The 21,570-nt window shown below is 38.9% G+C and overlaps 1 protein-coding gene across 7 annotated transcripts in view; it reads left to right on the top strand.

Moving 5' to 3' along the window:
- DNAJC24 (DnaJ heat shock protein family (Hsp40) member C24) overlaps nt 1-21,570 on the top strand; it is a 66,543-nt gene that overhangs the window by 26,144 nt on the left and 18,829 nt on the right. For all 7 annotated transcript variants that reach the window (XM_043549345.1, XM_043549344.1, XM_007067907.4 and 4 more), the window contains one exon: nt 20,419-20,557. In XM_043549345.1, the coding sequence (XP_043405280.1) occupies nt 20,419-20,557 (139 nt within the window). The remainder of the gene's footprint in view (nt 1-20,418; nt 20,558-21,570) is intronic.

Genomic DNA, 21,570 nt, shown 5'->3' with positions numbered 1-21,570 from the left:
ACCAGCCCTGAATCCTTCATATAGAGATGGTAGTTGAATTTGTGTTTATGAATTAGATTACCCAGAGATAGTTTGTAGAGGCAGAAATGAATGTGACCAAGAACAGAGCCCTGTGCAACCTCCACAGAAATTTGCTGTGGGTGAGTGAGAGGGGGATGAGGAGACTCTCCAAAGAGCATTGAAGTAATGAGTAGGCATGTAGAAGGAGAACCAGGAGAGAGCATGGTTGGTGGTGCTGAAGGCAGCTGACAGGTCAAAAAGGATGAGGATGGACTTGTTATGAGCTTTGTCTAGGAAGAGGTCATTAGAGACTTTGATGAGAGAGGTTTCAGTGAAGGGCGGGGGGAAGAGACCACATTGGAGAGAGTCTAGGAGGGAGTTATAGGAGAACTGCAGAAGGCAATTGTAAACGGCACATTCAGTGAGCTTAGAGATGAAAGGGAGGCGCAAGTGATATTAAGGGTGGGGGGCATTTAAGATGGGAAAAACTAAGCAATGTTCATATTATAAGGGGAAAGCACCAGAGGAGAGAGAAGTTAAGGAGCTGAGTAAGAGAGGGGATCTTGGAATGGCTGTGAGGCAGATGGAATAGGGTGGGATCTCTGGGGCAAGTGGCGTGATTAGAGGAGAGCAGATGGGGATTTTTTTTACATTTGAGGGGAGAATGAGGAGAGAGTTGTAGGAAGGGAATGAGGAAGAAAAGGCCAGCTGAGGGTCTGGATGGTCACATTGTAGTTTGTCCATTTTCTATTGGAAGAAAACGTGGGAAGCAGGGGGAGGAGAGGAGGGGAGGGTTTGAGAAGTGAATCAAAGGTGACAAAAAGGCAACTGGGGTTGAGGACATGAGAATTAATTGAGTTGGAGAAGTAAGTTGTTTAGCTAGAAAGATGGCAGAACTGAAGGAGGAAAGACTGTAGTAAAGGAAGTCAGCCTGGTTGTGGGATTTCCCTAGAGGTGTTATGCAGTGCAGGAACAGGAGTGGGGGGGAAGCAAATGTTCAGGTGAATTGGCTGTGGGGTGGTAGAGCAGACCTTGCCCTGGGAGAGAGGAACATAAGAGTAAAGTGGAGGATAGAGACAAGTCAAATCAATGGAAGAAAGGGAAGATCTACTCTAGACCCGTCTCCTTCTGTCCAAACTAAATTCTCTGCCACATATCTGACGTCTGCTCATAGAGGTCTACCCATCAGCTCAAGCTCTGCATGGCTAAAATGAGACCTCTTAATCTCTCCGCTTCCGACCATTTCCTTTCTCAACCCCACCATTCTGCCTGTCTCTCGGGTGCATAATCTGGGTGTCGTCATTGACTGGACCTCTGTCTAAATCTTGCAGATTAATTCTGTATAACATCTCTAAACTATGGCCTTCTTTATCCATCCACACCCTAAACCTTTCATCCAGGCTGTCATCATCTCACGCCTTGATCACTACAACATACTTTTCTCTGGCCTTGGCAAATACAGTCTTGCGCACTCATATTCAGAATGCTGCTTCCAAAATAACTTTCCTAATCTGTTGCTTTCACCGTGTCAGCCCTCTCTTTACATCCATCCACTGCCTCCCCCTTCTCTGTTGCATCAAACATAAGCCCTTTGTCTTTACTTTCAAGGTCCTTCACAGCCCATCTCCACCCTATCTAGTTCTCTCATTCACTATTGAGATGTCAGTGTCCTGCCTCCAATCAGCTCATTATGCCAACCTCCATCACCCACTTGTTAAATTTCCAGTGCTTCCCCTCATGTTTGGGAGTTGCTCCCCATAAACGTCCACAAAACTACTTCATTGTCTTCCTTAAAACTCTCCTTTTCCATTAAGCCTACAAAAAACTTGACAACGGTTAGGCTACTGGTGTGCTGAGACCACTGGTGTTGCTGCTTATATCTTTACTGTTTAATTTGTAAAGCTTAATTTTGAGTATTACTAAACTTGAAAAATAAAAATTGAAAAGGTTAATAATATTTGTCTGCAGTGGTTATCGTAGAGAGGGTTAAAGCTTTTATGGAAAAAAATTATAAAGCCTACATGATCATTCTTGTATTACTGCAGAACTATTCTCTGCAGTAAATTTTCATATCGTTTGGCCAGTTTTGCATGTCATACTCAAAGCTAGGCTGGAAAAAGCACTGGAAAATATATTGAGAGTAGAATTTATACACACATTCATTGGGTAAAATTAAATGTAAGTAATTGAAGTCAAAATGATCAGAGTGAACAAAAAAGTTGTTGTTTTTTTTTTAAAAAGTCAGTATTTTCAAAATGTATGACTTTTTTTTTAAATTTAAATTGAGTTTTTTAAAAAACTAACCTGTTTAAAATTAAATTTTAATTTACAACACTCTGTGTTAAGGCCTAAACTTGTTATATTCTATTAAAGTCAATTAAATAAAAAAGTGTCAAATGAGTCCTCAAACTTCAAGTAATGAGTTTAAAATCTGCTTTTTGTCTACAGAATCAGAGGGGAGAGCATCTATAACTTTTGAGGTCAAGCTTTATAAATAAAGCAAGATGCATGTACTGCATAGCTATATAATTTTCAGTGTGTATAATGGAGTGAATGTAGGTGTTTTTTTTTTCAAATATCTATTTTCAGTCTCTTTTGTGCAGAAAAGATTTTTCCTTAATTACTTTTGGTTTCAGCTTAGCAGAAGTATTTTTCCAATCTATTCATCAGTGTCATCTAGCATTCTTTAGAGTGTAGCTTCTAGTGTAGATTTCAACAGTTGGAAAATGCAGGGGAGAAAATCTAGTAGTTTCATTGCACCAATAAAAAAATTACAAATGCTGGATTGCGTATTTTTAATTGAATTCCAGTTTCGCTCCAAAAGCAGTTTGATTTAAATCGTGAGCAAAAAGTTGATCATCTTGTAAATAAGAAATATATCATTTACCATTTCCTAACATAATAAAAACAAATGTAGTAATTAAGATGAGTAAGTGTATATTGAACTATATAGTTGCTTAACTAAATATGCATAATTATAGTGCTTGCAACTGTTTCACGAGAAGTACCAAATCTAGTGTAAAGCATATACTTAGTTGTAAAAAATTAAATCAATATGTTTTAATACTTATACCAACCAGTGAGAATTAACCTTTCTTTGGGAAAATAAGTAAGTAGAAATGGAAAATACAATTTAAATTAATTATTGAAATCAAGATTTTTTTTTCGCTAATACAAATAATTAAAATCCTGTGATTTAAATCACTTGACCCTGTTAGTATTTGTAAAACTAGCATTTGTGTAAGTCTAGGGTATGTCTACACTGCAATTAAAAACACGTGGCTGTCCGGTGCCAGATGACTCGGGCTAAGGGGCTGTTTAATTGCAGTGTAGACATCTTGGCTTGGGCTCCAGTCTGAGCTCTGGGATCTTCCCACTTTGCAGGACCATAGAGCTTGGGCTGCAGCCCAGGCCATGATGTCTACATTGCAGTTCAACAGCCCCTTAACCAGAGACCCGTAAGCCTGAAACAGCTGTCATAGGCCATCCGTGGGGTTTTAATTGCAGTGTAGTCTTACCTTTAAAGCTCTTAAAGACCACTGATATGGTCACCTGCGTTATAGTAGTATGGTGGTTGAACTGGTGATCTCTATTAGCTTCCAATACAGCCCAGGTTTTAACTTGGCAGCTCTCAAAGTGCCGAAGGAGCTGAACTCTGTGGAAAATGAGGCAGGGAAAATGTACTATATTATGCTTTAATATGTTCTGAGTATTGTATAACCTATACTAGGTTATGCTAGTTTATAGCATATGTTGTTTAATACTGGTTGACTTGGTTGATTCTTGCAAATGTGCAGAAGGAGCTGGAAATGTCCCACGAACAACCCAGGAATACACTTTTATGTTTGCAGATCTGGGTTGTGATATGTGGCTGTGTTTGAAATATGTTTTGGTGCTGTTCACTTTTTGCACAGCACACAAGCTGCAGGAACATATGGCCCATTTATTTATATAAATATATCTATAGATATAGATCGATCTCTCTCTCTCTCTCTCTCTCTCTAATTACACGAACTATACTGGACACAGCACTAGTTAATATACTATAACATGGGAACCCTGGCCTGGATGACAGGCACTTTGCTGATGAAAAGCACTCTAGGTGCTAAAAGTTTATTACTTTAATTTTTTATTCTCTTCATATGTTTCTCTGCAATGTGGCCTACACTAAGCATTTAGAAATCATGAGGCAGTCCCCCAAAATCTTGAAAGAGAGGCTTAAAAGTGAGATTTTGAGAATTCATACATTTTGAATCTTTAATTTGCCTTCTGTTCTTTAGAGTTCACATTTTCTGAATTTTCTTCACAACCATGAGGGCTAGAAGCATGCCTTTTAAAAAAAAAATGAAAAATGAAATTTTCAGTAACTGACTTCAGGATCCTGGGCTTTAAGAAATGTACTAAATACAAGACTTGTAATAAAATCAGGAGAGTGGGCAACTCCGTGTATGTGTATGCATGTGTGTGCAAAGTCAGTAGGAGTAAAGTTACTTGTTTGTTTACTTTATTTAGATTTAACATTAAAAAAAGAGACTGCATACAAAGCTCTGAGCACCTGGACAATAATTAAACTTACAATAACTGCATAGTAACATAAATGCCAACTAACTCCAGCTGCCCTCAACAGTGTAAAGGAAGTAATAATTTATCTCAACCAGCTGACAATGAAAAGGAAAATAAGCTCCATCAAAAGCTCTTGTCCTCAAATTATACCCAGGAACTTACCCTTGTCCTTCCCCCAAAATCCTGTCAAGGAGTGAAATGTTAGTAAAGTGTTCCTAAGTTTATAAAGCCAACTAAGATTCTTAGGTGATACATGTTTTTATTATATGCATACATTCTTGAATCAGTTTTGCATGTTGCAGATCAATTTTACAGATATGTAGAGGACAGAAACAAGGAATGGCTGTCAAACTCCTTAGTTCCACTGGGCAGTTAAGCCTCTGTAAAATGGATATAACTCAGTTATTTGACAAAGGTTTTGTGAGAATTAATATTCCTAAAAAGTGTTGAGATGCATTGCTGAAAAGCACTAAAGTGTGATTATTGTATTATAATACAATATTATCAAAGGAGGAGGAGGGTGAAAGTCCCAGGGAAGGAGAGCATCTAACTGGAGCAGAGGGAAACAATCCCATAGTTGGGACCCTCCTTCCAGATGATGTTGTGGTATCCTCTCGCACTGAGGATATCTCTCCGGGGGAGGGAACTCCAGCTATTAGAAAGAGACAGGTATTAGTAATAGTCGATTTTATCATTAGAAACATAGATAGCTGGGTTTGCGATGACTGGGAGAACTGCATGGTGATTTGCCTGCCTGGTGCGAAGGTTGCGGATCTCTCGAGACATCTAGATAGACTTATGTGTAGTGATGGGGAGGAGCCGGTGGTTGTGGTACATGTAGGTACCAGTGACATAGGGAAGGATAGGAGAGAGGTCCTGGAGGCCAAATTTAGGCTGCTGGGTAGAGATTGAAGTCCAGGACCTCCATGGTAGCATTCTCTGAGGTGCTCCCAGTTCCACGCGCAGGGCCAATTAGACGGGCAGAACTGCAGAGTCTCAATGCGTGGATGAGACCATGGTGAAGGGAGGAGGTGTTTAGATTTATTAGGAACTGGGTAAACTTTTGGGAAAGGGGGAGCCTATACAGGAATTATGGGCTCCACCTAAACCAAAATGGAACCAGATTCCTGGCACTTAACATTAAAAAGGTCGTAGAGCAGTTTTAAACTAAGGGCTGGGGGAAAGCCAACAGGTGCGGAGGAGCACATGGTTCAGACGTCCCTTAGCGGAGGATCTATTAATAGAGGATATCCTAGTGAGGATGAGAGGATGGAAAATGATAAAATACCGGTAGAGTCTGATCAGAAACAGTCAAAAAAGAGTCCCATTCAATTACATCGTGTAATGGCAGACAGCTAAAAGGAGACAAGTTTATAAAGTGCTTATATACCAATGCTAGAAGTCTAAATAATAAAATGGGTGAACTAGAGTGCCTCGTATTAACAAGGCTATTGATATAAAAGGCATCACAGAAACTTCGTGGAATGAGGATAATCAATGGGATACAGTTTTCAGAGTGGTAGCCATGTTAGTCTCTATCAGCAAAAATAACAAGGAGTACTTGTGGCACCTTAGAGACTAACAAATTTATTTGGGCATAAGCTTTCGTGGGCTAAAACCCACTTCATCAGATGCATGCAGTGCAAAATACAGTAGGAAGATATATACAGAGAACATGAAAAAATGGGTGTTGCCATACCAACTCTAATGAGACCAGTCAATTAAGGTGGGCTATTAGCAGCAGGAGGAAAAAAAAACTTTTGTAGCGATAATCAGGATGGCCCATTTCAATCAGTTGACAAGAAGGTGCGAGTAACAGTAGGGGAAAAGTTAGCATGGGGAAATAGTTTTTAGTTTGTGTAATGACTCATCCACTCCCAGTCTTTATTCAAGCCTAATTTAATGGTGTCCAGTTTGCAAATTAATTCCAGTTCTGCAGTTTCTCACTGGAGTCTGTTTTTGAAGTTTTTTCGTTGAAGAATTGCGACTTTTAGGTCTGTAATTGAGTGTCCAGGGAGGTTGAAGTGTTCGCCGACTGGTTTTGAATGTTATAATTCTTGATGTCTGATTTGTGTCCATTTATTCTTTTGTGCAGAAACTGTCTGGTTTGGTCAATGTACGTGGCAGAGGGGCATTGCTGGCACATGATGGCATATATGACATTGGCAGATGTGCAGGTGAACAAGCCCGTGATGGTGTAGGATTCTCTCTTCTCAGGCCCTACGCTACCAGCACTATGAGCTATCTTCGAGACACGACTGACTTCCTGAGGAAACTACAATCCATTGGTGATCTTCCCAAAAACGCCATCCTGGCCACTGTGGATGTAGAAGCTCTCTACACCAACATTCCACACAAAGATGGACTACAAGCTGTCAGGAACAGTATCCCCGATAATGTCACGGCAAACCTGGTGGCTGAACTTCGTGACTTTGTCCTCACCCACAACTGTTTCACATTTGGGAACAATGTATATTTTCAAGTCAGCGGCACTGCTATTGGTGCACGCATGGCCCCACAGTATGCCAACATTTTTATGGCTGATTTAGAACAACGCTTCCTCAGCTCTCGTCCCCTAACGCCCCTACTTTACTTGCGCAACATTGATGACATCTTTATCATCTGGACCCATGGAAAAGAAGCCCTTGAGGAATTCCACCATGATTTCAACAATTTCCATCCCACCATCAGCCTCAGCCTGGATCAGTCCACACAAGAGATCCACTTCCTGGACACTACAGTGCTAATAAGTGATGGTCACATAAACACCATCCAATACCGGAAGCCTACTGACTGCTGTATTTACCTACATGCCTCCAGCTTTCATCCAAACCACACCACACAATCCATTGTTACAGCCAAGCTCTGATACATCGCATTTGCTCCAATCCCTCAGACAGAGACAAACACCCACAGGATCTCTATCAAGCATTCTTACAACTACAGTACCCACCTACTGAAGTGAAGAAACAGATTGATAGAGCCCGAAGAGTACCCAGAAGTCACCTACTGCAGGACAGGTCCAACAAAGAAAATAACAGAACACCACTAGCAGTCACCTACAGCCCCGAACTAAAACCTCTCCAGCGGATCATCAAGGATCTACAACCTATCCTGAAGGACGATCCCTCACTCTCACAGATCTTGAGAGACAGGCCAGTCCTCGCTTACAGACAGCACCCCAACCTGAAGCAAATACTCACCAGCAACCACACAACAGAACCGCTAACCCAGGAACCTGTCCTTGCAACAAAGCCCGTGGCCAACCCTGTCCACATATCTATTCAAGGGACACCATCATAGGGCCTAATCACATCAGCCACACCATCAAGGGCTCATTCACCTGCACATCTGCCAATGTGATATATGCCATCATGTGCCAGCAATGCCCTTCTGCCATGTACATTGGCCAAACCAGACAGTTTCTGCACAAAAGAATAAATGGACACAAATCAGACATCAAGAATTATAACATTCAAAAACCAGTCGGCGAACACTTCAACCTCCCTGGACACTCAATTACAGACCTAAAAGTCGCAATTCTTCAACGAAAAAACTTCAAAAACAGACTCCAATGAGAAACTGCAGAACTGGAATTAATTTGCAAACTGGACACCATTAAATTAGACTTGAATAAAGACTGGGAGTGGATGAGTCATTACACAAACTAAAAACTATTTCCCCATGCTAACTTTTCCCCTACTGTTACTCGCACCTTCTTGTCAACTGATTGAAATGGGCCATCCTGATTATCGCTACAAAAGTTTTTTTTTTCTCCTGCTGCTAATAGCCCACCTTAATTGATTAGTCTCATTAGAGTTGGTATGGCAACACCTTTTTTCATGTTCTTGGTGTATGTATATATATCTATATATCTCCCTACTGTATTTTCCACTGCATGCATCCGATGAAGTGGGTTTTAGCCCATGAAAGCTTATGCCCAAATAAATGTGTTACTCTAAGGTGCCACAAGTACTCCTCGTTCTTTTTTCAGTGGGATACAGTAATACCAGGGTACGAAATATATCAGAAGGGCAGAACAGGTCATGCTTGTGGGGGAGTGACATTGTATGTGAAAGAAAGCGTATAATCAAATGAAATAGAAATTATAAATGAATCAAACTGTACCATAAAATTTCTATGGATATAAATTCCATGCTCTAATAATAAGAATATAGCGAAAGGGATATATTACCTACCACCTGACCAGAATGGTAATAGTGACACTGAAATGCTCAGGGAGTTTAGAGATGCTATGAAAATAAAAAACTCAGTAATAATGGGGGATTTCAATTATGTACATATTTACTGGGTACATGTCACCTCAGGACAGGATACAGAGATAAAGTTTCTTGACACCTTAAACGACTGCTTCTTGGAGCAGCTGGTCCTGGAACCTACTAGAGGAGAGAGGCAATTCTTGAGTTAGTCCTATGTGGAGCACAGGATCTGGTTGAAGAGGTGAATATAGCTGGACCGCTTGGTAATTGTGACCATAATATAATTAAATGTAATATTCCTGTGGCAGGAAAAACATCACAGTGGCCCAGAACTGTAGCATTTAATTTCAGAAAGGGGAACTACACAAAAACGAGGAGGTTAGTTAAACAGAAATTAAAGGGTACAGTGTCAAAAGTGGCTCTGCAAGCTGCAGGGAAACACACCATAAGAGAGGCTCAACTTAAATGTATACCCCAAATTACAAAACAACAAGAGAACCAAAAAAGAGCCACCATGGCTAAACCACAAAGTAACAGAAGCAGTGAGAGGCAAAAAGGCATCCTTTAAAAAGTGGAAGCTCAGTCCTAGTGAGGAAAATAGAAAGGAGCATAAACACTGGCAAATGAAGTGTAAAAATACAATTAGGAAGGCCAGTAAAGAAGTTGAGGAACAGTTAGCCAAAGACTCAAAAAGTAATAGCATATTTATTTTTTAAGTACATCAGAAGCAGAAAGCCTGCTAAACAACCAGTGGGGCCACTAGATGATCGAGATGCTAAAGGAACGCTCAAGGATGATAAAGCCATTGCGGAGACACTAAATTAATTCTTTGCATCGGTCTTCACAGCTGAGGATGTGAGGGAGATTCCCAAACCTGAGCCATTCTTTTTAGGTGACAGATCTGAGGAACTGTCCCAGATTGAGGTATCATTAGAGGAAGTTTTGGAACAAACTGATAAATTAAACAGAAATAAGTCATCAGGACCAGATGGTACTCACCCAAGAGTTCTGAAGAAACTCAAATGTGAAATTGCAGAACTACTCGCTGTAGTCTGTAATCTGTCATTTAAATCAGCTTCTGTACCAGATGAGGATAGCTAATATGACGCCAATTTTTAAAAAGGGCTCCAGAGGCGATCCCGGCAATTACAGGCCTGTAAGCCTGACTTCAGTACCGGGCAAAGTGGTTGAAACTATAATAATAAGCAATATTCTCACACATATAGATGAACTTGTGGCACCTTAGAGACTAACCAATTTATTTGAGAATAAGCTTTCGTGAACTACAGCTCACTTCATCGGATGCATCCGATGAAGTGAGCTGTAGCTCACGAAAGCTTATGCTCAGATAAATTGGTTAGTCTCTAAGGTGCCACAAGCCTCCTTTTCTTTTTGCGAATACAGACTAACACGGCTGTTACTCTGAAACATATAGATGAACATAATTTGTTGAGGAAGAGTCAACATGGTTTTAGTAAAGGGAAATCATGCGTCACCAATCTACTAGAATTCTTTGAGAGGGTCAACAAACATGTGGACCAAGGGGATCCAGTGGATATAGTGTCCTTAGATTTTCAGAAAACCTTTGACAAGGTCCCTCAACAAAGGCTCTTATGCAAAGTAAGCTGCCATGGGATAAGAGGGAACGTGCTGTCATGGATTGGTAACTGGTTTAAAAGATAGGAAACAAAGAGTAGGTATAAATGGTCAGTTTTCAGAATGGAGAGAGGTAAATAGTGGTGTCCCCCAGGGATCTGTTCTGGGGCCAGTCCTATTCAGCGTATTCATAAATGATCTGGAAAAAGGAGTAAACAAGTGAGGTGGCAAAACTTGCAGATGATACAAAATTACTAAAGATAGTTAAGACCCAGGCAGACTGCAAAGAGCTTGAAAAGGGTGTCTCAGAACTGGGTGACTGGGCAACAAAATGGCAGATGAAATTTAATGTTGATAAATGCAAAGTAATGCACAATGGAAAGCATAATCCCAACTATACATATAAAATGATGGGGTCTAAATTAGCTGTTACCACTCAAGAAAGAGATCTTGGCATCATTGTGGATAGTTCTCTGAAAACATCCACTCAATATCCAGCTGCAGTCAAAAACCCAACAGAATGCTGGGAATAGTTAAGAAAGGGATAGATAACTGGACAGAAAATATCATGTTGCCTCTATATAAATCCATGATATGCCCACATCTTGAATACTGTGTGCAGATGTGTTCACCCCACCTTAAAAATATATATATTGGAATTGGAAAAGGGTCAGAAAAGGGCAACAAACATGATTAGGGGTATGGAATGGCTTCTGTATGAGGACAGATTAATAAGACTGGAACTTTTCTGCTTGGAAAAGAGACGGCTAAGGGGAGGTATGATTGAGGTCAATAAAATCATGACTGGAATAGAGAAAGTAGATAAGGAAGTATTGTTTACTACTTCTCATAACACAAGAACTAGGGGGTCACCAAATGAAATTAATAGGCAGCAGGTTAAAAACAAATAAAAGGAAGTATTTCTTCACACAATGCACAGTCAACCTGTGGAACTCCTTGCCAGAAGTTGTTGTGAAGGCCAAGACCATAACAGGGTTCAAAAAAGAACTAGATAAATTCGTGGAGGATAGGTCCATCAATGGCTATTAACCAGGATGGGCAGGAATGGTGTCCCTTGCATCTGTTTGCCAGAAGCTGGGAATGGGCGACAGGGAATGGATCACTTGATGATTACCTGCTCTGTTCATTCCCCCTGGGGCACCTGGCACTGGCCACTGTCGGAAGACAGGATACTGGGCTAGATCGGCCTTTGGTCTGATCCAGTAGGGCCGTTCTTATGTTCTTAAGTGTCAAAGAGTTGTCAGTGGTTCACTGTCAAACTGGGAGGGTGTATCTACTGTGGTGCCACCGGAATCAATTCTGGATCTAGTACTAATCAGTATTTTCATTGATTACTTTAGATAGTGGAGTTAGGAGTATGCTTATAAAATTTGCAGATGACACCAAGCTGGGAGGGGTTGCAATCAATTTCAAGAATAGAATTAGAATTCAAAATGACCTTGACAAATTGGAGAATTTTACCTGTCCCAGGTGAGTGGGTGAAAGTAAGCAAAAGATGATCCTTTGATCCTATTTTATGGTCTTTCACTCTATTCCTTTAATCTTTTCTGCCTTCCTCATCAAATGAATGACAGCAAGAGACGTGAATATTTGAGGATATATGAATTGCTACCTCCTGATCAGAATACTGGTAACTTAAGTAATTTCAAGGACACTATCTTGATACCCAAAATATTTTGGAAAAGCACAAAACAAAGAAATTATGTGAAATCATGGTCACCCGGAAATTTTTAAAATCTTGAATTCTGAGAAGAAACAACTAAATAAAACAATAGAAAAAATTAAAGTGAGACTGCAGATCAATCATAAAAGTACAATTAATATTAGTATGAAGTGGCAGCCAGGAATTTAAGAAAATACTGACCACAGAAAGATCAACTGATAAATCAGAAGAGCTTTATTAAATGTAATTCCGTCTTTTTATTATGAGGTAGTATTTTGTCCAGATTCCAATATTGAGGTATATGGCTCCTATTACGATAGTATCCAAAGTGCCTTTTAAGGAACACAGCCAAAATATAATCTGTGAGCTTTTCTGTGATAAATGAATCCCAGACCATTTAAAATCAAGCAGTAATATCTGGCACCACTTTCTTTATCCAGTGATTACGTAAAGGAGCATGGTTCACTACCTGTGTTTGAGAAAGAACCTAAGAGTACTGTAGGAAGATATCTTTCACAGGGAAAACTAAAAGAAAGTCAAAGAATTTCCTGGACCTTGTATTTTTATCCCGCAAAGAATTACCAAAATATCCTCTTCTGACTCTCTGCTGCTGCTCTTGTGAACCCTTTTCATTGGCTTTGTGGCTTTATTTTCTGGAATATCTACTTCTACCACTGTCAAAATTATTTTAGGCCAGTTTGATGTGGTTGAAAGGATGGTCAGTTTACTTCCTTGCTAAATTGTTTTCTCCCACTCATTGTGATGTACTCCTCAAAAGCTGCAAATTGATTTTTCCGTCAGCCATGATTTCACTGTGAAGGCGTAGTAGAGGAACCAGTTTTGTTTGAGTCGTCAATATTCTCAGCAGGAGAGGAGCCAATTTTCTTAGTATTGTTGTGAGCAATCAGTTATTAATGACTGGTTTGCTTCCTCTCAGAAATCAGGATCTGCCCACATGGTCTTCAACAGACAGTTAAAGACGGCCTCTTGGCCAATAAAAAGGTAGGATATTCTGGGCAACAGGTTTTGTAATGAATTTTGTTGAAAGCTTTTGCCCTAAATATTTTCTTGGAGCAATGCCATGAATTCAGATCACTATTTAAATTTCGTTGTACTGAGTGATATATTAGACGTGTGTATGCTCCTTGCATATGGCTGGACCTATCTGGTACTTCCAAATGTTCCATTCATTTAAGTATAAGTTTGATAGAAAATGTATTACAGAAGCACACACTTATTCCAGAAGTAGTAAAAAGGCTAATGAGATATTTCAATTGTGAAAGCTGTCATCATTTACATGGCTCTTTTTCCTTAAAGATTTATAACTAAACCATTAAAATGGTTCCTTTGGAATTGAAACTTGGAATAGAAAATCTCCATTTGGGAATACCTTTGTACTGTTTTAAATTTATACAACACTAAACATAAGAAGAAGATCTACCTCAAAGAGCTGACTGAACAGCCTAATATTTTTACCAGTTTTCAGAAAAAAAATTGATCTAATTATCCATTTTCAGTAATCATTTTCTGAATGTATAACTCAGGCAGGTATGATATAAAAATATTATAGCAATCTACATTAATCCATAATGTAATCTAACTACTTTAATATTTATCAATAGTTAATAGGCATATAGATTCATAGATATTTAGGTCAGAAGGGACCATTATGATCATCTAGTCTGACCTCCTGCACAATGCAGGCCACAGAATTTCACCCACCACTCCTACAAAAAAAAAAAAAAAAACCTCACACCTATATCTGTGCTATTGAAGTCCTCAAATCATAGTTTAAAGACTTCAAGGAGCAGAGAATCCTCCAGCAAGTGACCCATGCCCCATGCTACAGAGGAAGGCGAAAAGCCTCCAACGCCTCTTCCAATCTGCCCTGGAGGAAAATTCCTTCCCGACCGCAAATATGGCGATCAGCTAAACCCTGAGCATATGGGCAAGATTCATCAGCCAGATACTACAGAAAATTCTTTCCTGGGTAACTTGGATCTCACCCCATCTAATAGCCCATCACAGGCCATTGGGCCTATTTATGAATATTTAATTACCAAAACCATGTTATCCCATCATACCATCTCCTCCATAAACTTATTGAGTTTAATCTTAAAGCCAGATAGATCTTTTGCCCCCACTGCTTCCCTTGGAAGGCTATTCCAAAACTTCACTCCTCTGATGGTTAGAAACCTTCGTCTAATTTCTAGTCTAAATTTCCTAGTGGCCAGTTTATATCCATTTGTTCTTGTGTCCACATTGGTACTGAGCTTAAATAATTCCTCTCCCTCTCTGGTATTTATCCCTCTGATATATTTATAGAGAGCAATCGTATCTCCCCTCAACCTTCTTTTAGTTAAGCTAAACAAGCCAAGCTCCCTGAGTCTCCTTTCATAAGACAAGTTTTCCATTCCTCGGATCATCCTAGTAGCCCTTCTCTGTACATGTTCCAGTTTGAATTCATCCTTCTTAAACATGGGAGACCAGAACTGCACACAGTATTCCAGGTGAGGTCTCACCAGTGCTTTGTATAATGGTACTAAAACCTCCTTATCCCTACTGGAAATACCTCTCCTGATGCATCCCAAGACCGCATTAGCTTTTTTCACAGCCATATCACATTGGCGGCTCATAGTCATCCTATGATCAACCAATACTCCAAGGTCCTTTTCCTCCTCCGTTACTTCTAATTGATGCGTCCCTAGCTTATAACTAAAATTCTTGTTATTAATCCCTAAATGCATGACCTTACACTTCTCACTCTTAAATTTCATCCTATTACTATTACACCAGTTTACAAGGTCATCCAGATCCTCCTGTAGGGTATCCCTGTCCTTCTCTAAATTGGCAATACCTCCCAGCTTTGTATCATCCGCAAACTTTATTAGCACATTCCCACTTTTTGTGCCAAGGTCAGTAATAAAAAGATTGGTCCCAAAACCAATCCTGGAGGAACTCCACTGGTAACCTTCCACCAGCCTGACAGTTCACCTTTCAGTAGGACCCGTTGTAGTCTCCCCTTTAACCAATTCCTTATCCACCTTTCAATTTTCCTATTGATCCCCATCTTATCCAATTTAACTAATAATTCCCCATGTGGCACGGTATCAAATGCCTTACTAAAATCTAGGTAAATTAGATCCACTGCGTTTCCTTTGTCTAAAAAATCTGTTACTTTCTCAAAGAAGGAGATCAGGTTGGTTTGGCACGATCTACCTTTTGTAAAATCATGTTGTATTTTGTCCCATTTACCATTGACTTCAATGTCCTTAACTACCTTCTCCTTCAAAATTTTTTCCAAGACTTTGCATACTACAGATGTCAAACTAACAGGCCTATAATTACCCGGATCACTTTTTTTCCCTTTCTTAAAAATAGGAACTATGTTAGCAATTCTCCAATCGTACGGTACAACCACTGAGTTTACAGATTGATTAAAAATTCTTGCTAATGGGCTTGCAATTTCTTGTGCCAATTCCTTTAATATTCTTGGATGAAGATTATCTGGGCCCCCCGATTTAGTCCCATTAAGCTGTTTGAGTTTCGCTTCTACCTCAAATATGGTGATGTCTACCTCCATATCCTCGTTCCCATTTGTCATGCTACCATTATCCCTAAGATCCTCTTTAGTCTTATTAAAGACTGAGGCAAAGTATTTGTTTAGATATTGGGCCGTGCCTAGATTATCCTTGACCTCCACTCCATCCTCAGTGTTTAGCGGTCCCACTTCTTCTTTCTTTGTTTTCTTCTTATTTATATGAGTATAGAACCTTTTACTATTGGTTTTAATTCCCTTTGCAAGGTCCAACTCTACTTGACTTTTAGCCTGTCTCACTTTATCCCTACATGTTCTGACCTCAATAAGGTAGCTTTTCCTTGCTGATCCCTCCCTTCTTCCACTCCCTATATGCTTTCTGCTTTTTCTTAACCACCTCTCTGAGATGCTTGCTCATCCAGCTTGGTCTACAACTCCTGCCTATGATTTTTTTCCCCTTACTTGGGATGCAGGCTTCCGATAGCTTCTGCAGCTTTGATTTAAAATAATCCCAGACCTCCTCTACCTTTAGATCCATAAATTCTTCAGTCCAATCCACTTCCCTAACTAATTTCCTTAATTTTTTGAAAGTCAGCCTTTTGAAATCAAAAACCCTAGCTGCAGATTTATTTTTATTAATCCTTCCGTTCAGTTTGAACTGAATTAGCTCATGATCACTTGAGCCAAGATTATCCCCTACAACCATTTCTTCTATGAGGTCCTCACTACTCACCAGAACCAAATCTAAAATGGCATCCCCTCTAGTCGGTTCAGCAACTACTTGCTGAAGGAATCCATCAGCTATCGCATCTAGGAAAATCTGAGCCCTATTATTATTACTAGCACTCGTCCTCCAGTCTATATCTGGGAAGTTAAAGTCTCCCATGATCACACAGTTTCCATTAGTATTTACTTTATTAAAAACATTAAAAAGGGCTCTATCCATATCCAGATTAGATCCCGGCGGTCTGTAGCACACCCCAAGCACTATCCCAGGGAAGGCTCTAATAGTTTTCTTCCCCAATTTAATTTTTGTCCAGATGGACTCAGTCGTATCCATTTCATCGCTGCTTATTTCTTTTCATTCTATCCCATCTTTGATATACAGTGCTACTCCACCACCTTTACCTTTATTTAATGTGACCATTTCAATTAAAAGGTCATCAAAACTATGCACATAATCAGCTACTATCTTGAAGAAATACTGCTAAGGCTGAAACACAATTGGACATTGGCAAAGATTCATAGGTAATCTGACTAAGGACAAGGACTAATAAATTACAATGACGTGCTCTGTACCATGCAATGGTATAAACCTTCACCCATCACCTCTTGGTTTAAACATAGAACGTAATGGTAATTATCCCTTTTCTTGTTGGTTTATGTAGCAGCATTCATATTTAAGTTTGTATTTGGTCACTATATGTTATGGTAAAAATCTTCCAATTTGTATGTCTAACTTTGAAAATTTTGGCCTCCATTTATTTTCCAAAAAGAAAAATAGTGTAACCTAGTGTAACCTTGTTCTATTTTTGATTTTTTACTAGAGCTGTCAAGTGATTAAAAATATTAATTGCACCATTAAACAATAAACATTTATTTAAATATTTTTAGATGTTTTCTACATTTTCAAATATATTGATTTCAGTTACAACACAGATACATAAGTGTACAGTGCTTACTTTATATTTATTTTTGATAAGTATTTCCACTGTAAAAAAACAAAAGAAATAGTATTTTTTCAGTTCATCTAATACAAGTATTTTAGTGCAATCTCTTTATCATGAAAGTTGAACTTACAAATGTAGAATTATGTACAAAAAAACCTACATTCAAAAATAAAACAATATAAAATTTTGGAGCCTGCAAGTTCACTCAGTCCTACATCTTGTTCAGCCAATCGCGCAGATAAACAAGTTTGTTTACATTTGCAGGAGATAATGCTGCCCGCTTCTTATTTACAATGTCACCTGAAAGTGAGAACAGGCATTCTCATGGCACGGTTGTAGCCAGCGTCGCAAGATATTTACGTGCCAGATGCGCTAAAGATTCATATGTGCCTTCATGCTTCAAGTACCATTCCAGGAGACATGCATCCATGCTGATGACGGGTTCTACTTGGTAACAATCCAAAGCAGGGCAGACTGATGCATGTTCACTTTCATCATCTGAGTCAGATGCCACCAGCAGAATGTTGATTTTCTTTTTTGATGGTTCTGGTTCTGTAGTTTCCGCATCGGAGCGTTGCTCTTTTAAGACTTCTGAAAACATGCTCAACGTCTTGTCCCTCTCAGATTTTGGAAGGCACTTCAGATTCTTAAATGTTGGGTCAAGTGCTGTAGCTATTTTTAGAAATCTCACATTGGTACCTTCTTTGCATTTTGTGAAATCTGTAGTGAAAGTTATTCTTAAAACGAACAACATGTGGTGGGTCATCATCAGAGGCTGCTATAACATGAAATACATGGCAGAATGGGGGTAGAACAGAGCAGGGGACATACAATTCTCCCCCAACGAGTTCAGTCACAAATTTAATTAACACATTTTTTTAACGAGCATCATCACCATGGAAGCATGTCATCTGGAATGGTGGCTGAAGCATGAAGGGGCATATGAAAGTTTAGCATATCTGGCATGTAAATACCCTGCAATGCTGGCTACAAAAATGCCGTGCAAATTACGGTTCTCACTTTCTGGTGACATTGTAAATAAGAAGAGGGCAGCATTATCTCCTGTAAATGTAAACAAGTTTGTTTGAGCGATTGGCTGAACAAGAAGTAGGACTGAGTGAACTTGTAGGCTCTGAAGTTTTACATTGTTTTGGTTTGAGTGTAATAAAAAAAATCTACATTTGTAAGCTGCACCTTCAGGACAAAGAGATTGCACTACAGTACTTGTATGAGGTGAATGGAAAAATACTATTTCTTTTGTTTATCACTTTTACAGTGCAAATATTTGTAATCAAAAATATACACTTTTATTTCAATTACAACACAGAATACAATATATATGAAAATGCAGAAAAACAGCCAAAATACTAAATACATTTCAATTGGTATTGTTTAACTGTGCGATTAAAACTGATTAATCACATTAGTTTTTTTGAATTGCAATTAATTTTTTTGGGTTAATTGCGTGAGTTAACTGCGATTAATTGACAGCCCTAATTTTTACTGAAAATATACGTTCTATAAAATAATCATATATGGACTGTAACTATACCTGGACCATATTTTCAGCAAGCTTCAAGCCAGCCTCTAGTTTTGACTGAACAGCTAACTGCAAAGGAATGCACACATTCCACACAGCAAAATCCTGCATTTATGCACATTACCTTCTTGAATTTATGGTTTAGGTGAACAGCCACTTTTGCAGGCACAATCAGTTGTGTGTAGAAAAGTGAATGTGAAAACAATTGAGCTCAGAGATGGGGAACATTTTGCCCTTGTGGTCTTTTCTCCCATTGTTGCATTGAAGAGTGGGGAGGAGGGACGTTATCGAGATAATTCGCATCAATACAAAGGATAGATATGTGTATGAGTGGGCAGACTCTAGTAGCAATGTTCATTTTGAATTCTTAGCGTATGATTGTGTGTGAAGGAGGGGGAGGCAGTTGTTCTAAGGTCATATGGTAACAGTATTCTCTTCTTCCAAAACAAACTATAACTGGAAATATTTGTTCAGAATTCCACTCTCTCTAATGCGGTGTTCACTTGTGGTACAGGCCCTCCACCTCTAAATATCTACTGTAGATTCAGGTAACGAAACTAATGTTAGTGTACGGCAGAAATTAATATTCCTGATATAGAGAAAATAAGTGAATATGGAATATTTTGAAATATAATGAATTTAACAGCATTCTTACAGTGTTGTAACCTTTGTCCCATTCCCCCCATCACCAGCCTACCAATTCTTTCCTGTTGCTTTTCTTCTGTTGGTTCTATATGAACAATTAAAATATCAAAAAATTATATATTCCTTACAAATGAGATGAGAACTTATACAAAGAACAAAAAAGAGAATTCAATGAGCTATTTTTCAATAGACATTGGAACAAAAAAAGGAACATGTGCTATTTAACATGAGGAGACCAGACATTTTTTAAGTGTTTTCGTTTTATTTTTTGCCTTTATGCATGATTTATCTTATAGCCTTGTCCTCAAATAACCATTTAACTAAAATGACACAATTTTGTAGCCAGTGATCCATGACATTAAATATTTGGAAAAGCTATTGATTCACTGAACTGAAAAAAATTAAATAGGTTAAGGCATAGCTTCAAAATAGAATTTTATTTATTGTAAATTATATTTGATCTTACTTTTTTTTTTTTTTTTTTACTATTTAAAGTACAAAAACCAGGTACATCTATAATAAAGCATTCAATTTATTTGTGATTAGTCTGTAACTAAACAGTGGTCCCGTTTTTTAAATGTAGCCAGATGTAGTGTTAAATAAAAGCAGCTTGCACCTAAAGCATTTCCCCTTGTTCCCATGTCGTATTCCTCTGCATGTACCTTTTTCTGTTTGTATTAGTCATTCTCCCTAGGTAAATTGTCCATAAGACCCATGATTCCATTAGCAAATTATCCAGAAAATGTTGTCAGTGCACATTGTGACATTTTGTGCCACTGGTGGATTTGCTGCTATTCCAGTGGTCTAATTAACCTGGAAGTTATCTCCTGTACCCAACATTGTCATCTCGTTTTCCTGGGTTTAGACCTCCTCCTCCCCCCCCACCTTTAAATGAATATCAGATTTACTATTGATTTGTCCGCCCCCCCCCCCCCTTTTTCCCCCTTCCTTTTGATTGGCAGTATCATCCAGACAAACAGAGCGCAGATGTGCCAGCAGGAGAAGTGGAGGAGCGTGTGCAGAGGTTCATCGAAATTGATCAAGCGTGGAAAATTCTAGGGAACGAAGAGACAAAAAAAGAGTATGACCTACAGCGCCGTGGTAGGTTCCTGCCGAGGAGAGCTGGCTGTAGTGGCAAAGTAGTGGCAACAGCTCTTAAATGCAGGGGCTGGAATAGTAGTTAGATAGTATTTTTAAAAGCTTTTTGTTTCTGAACCAAATGTTTTATTTGCTCTTATCCTGCTTTCATATTTGGATATGTTATTGATACTGATAAATACACATACATTAACCAGTAAAACCATTGAATTACTTCCAGTGAGGCATTAGGTAGTGGTACTTCTAATCATTTTAATAAATATGGAATTTAGACTGTAATTATGTAGTTTAGCCATTCTTATCATTGCAGCAGTTTCAGTAAATTTTCTTAACTACTTCAAGTTATGGCCAGCACTATATTTTGTTGAAGCAGTTTAGATATAGGTACTGAGTAATTTATGTCTAAGATACAGTATATCATATGGCTTTATAAACACTTCAGACTTATTAAGGCACATTCTTTTTTGGGTGTGTATATTTTAGGATAGCTTTCATAAATAATCTCTAGTAGAATTACTCTTTATGAAGCAGGTTTATAAATAATATTCCAGTAAAACACATTAACTAGGCAGCTCCAGCATGCATTTCTTTTTTACATCTCAGAAAATAGCTTCTTAAAACAGCGACAGGCTGTTGTGAGAAAGAAAGGGGGGAAATGTAGGTCAGGTCTGTCACACATGGGCTACCATTACATGAAGTGATAGGCTGTCTTTCTGTTCTGGCCTCAGGATAGGAGTCCCTCAGCCTTCCATTAGAACCTTCAATAAATGTATATCCACCCTACATGTTAATGGGGGGAGTCAATAATAGTGTATTGCCCGTGGGGAAAACACTCTGTCGCGCTCTGCAGTAACACACTCTGGTCCAGCATTGACATGTAGCCACCACCACTTTTCAATGTGTCTGATAAAAGCCCACTGTCTCTGCAGCTTATTGAATTCCCTTCCATTGTATATTGGCACACCATCAAACCTTTCTCTCTTGCACTGATTTTAACTCCCCTGCTGCAAAGGTTA

This window comes from Chelonia mydas, chromosome 6 (genome assembly GCF_015237465.2).
Source record: "Chelonia mydas isolate rCheMyd1 chromosome 6, rCheMyd1.pri.v2, whole genome shotgun sequence".
In the NCBI taxonomy this organism is placed as follows: domain Eukaryota; kingdom Metazoa; phylum Chordata; order Testudines; family Cheloniidae; genus Chelonia; species Chelonia mydas.
Note: the sequence above shows the minus strand (reverse complement) of the source record. Positions and strands in the feature narration are given on the sequence as shown.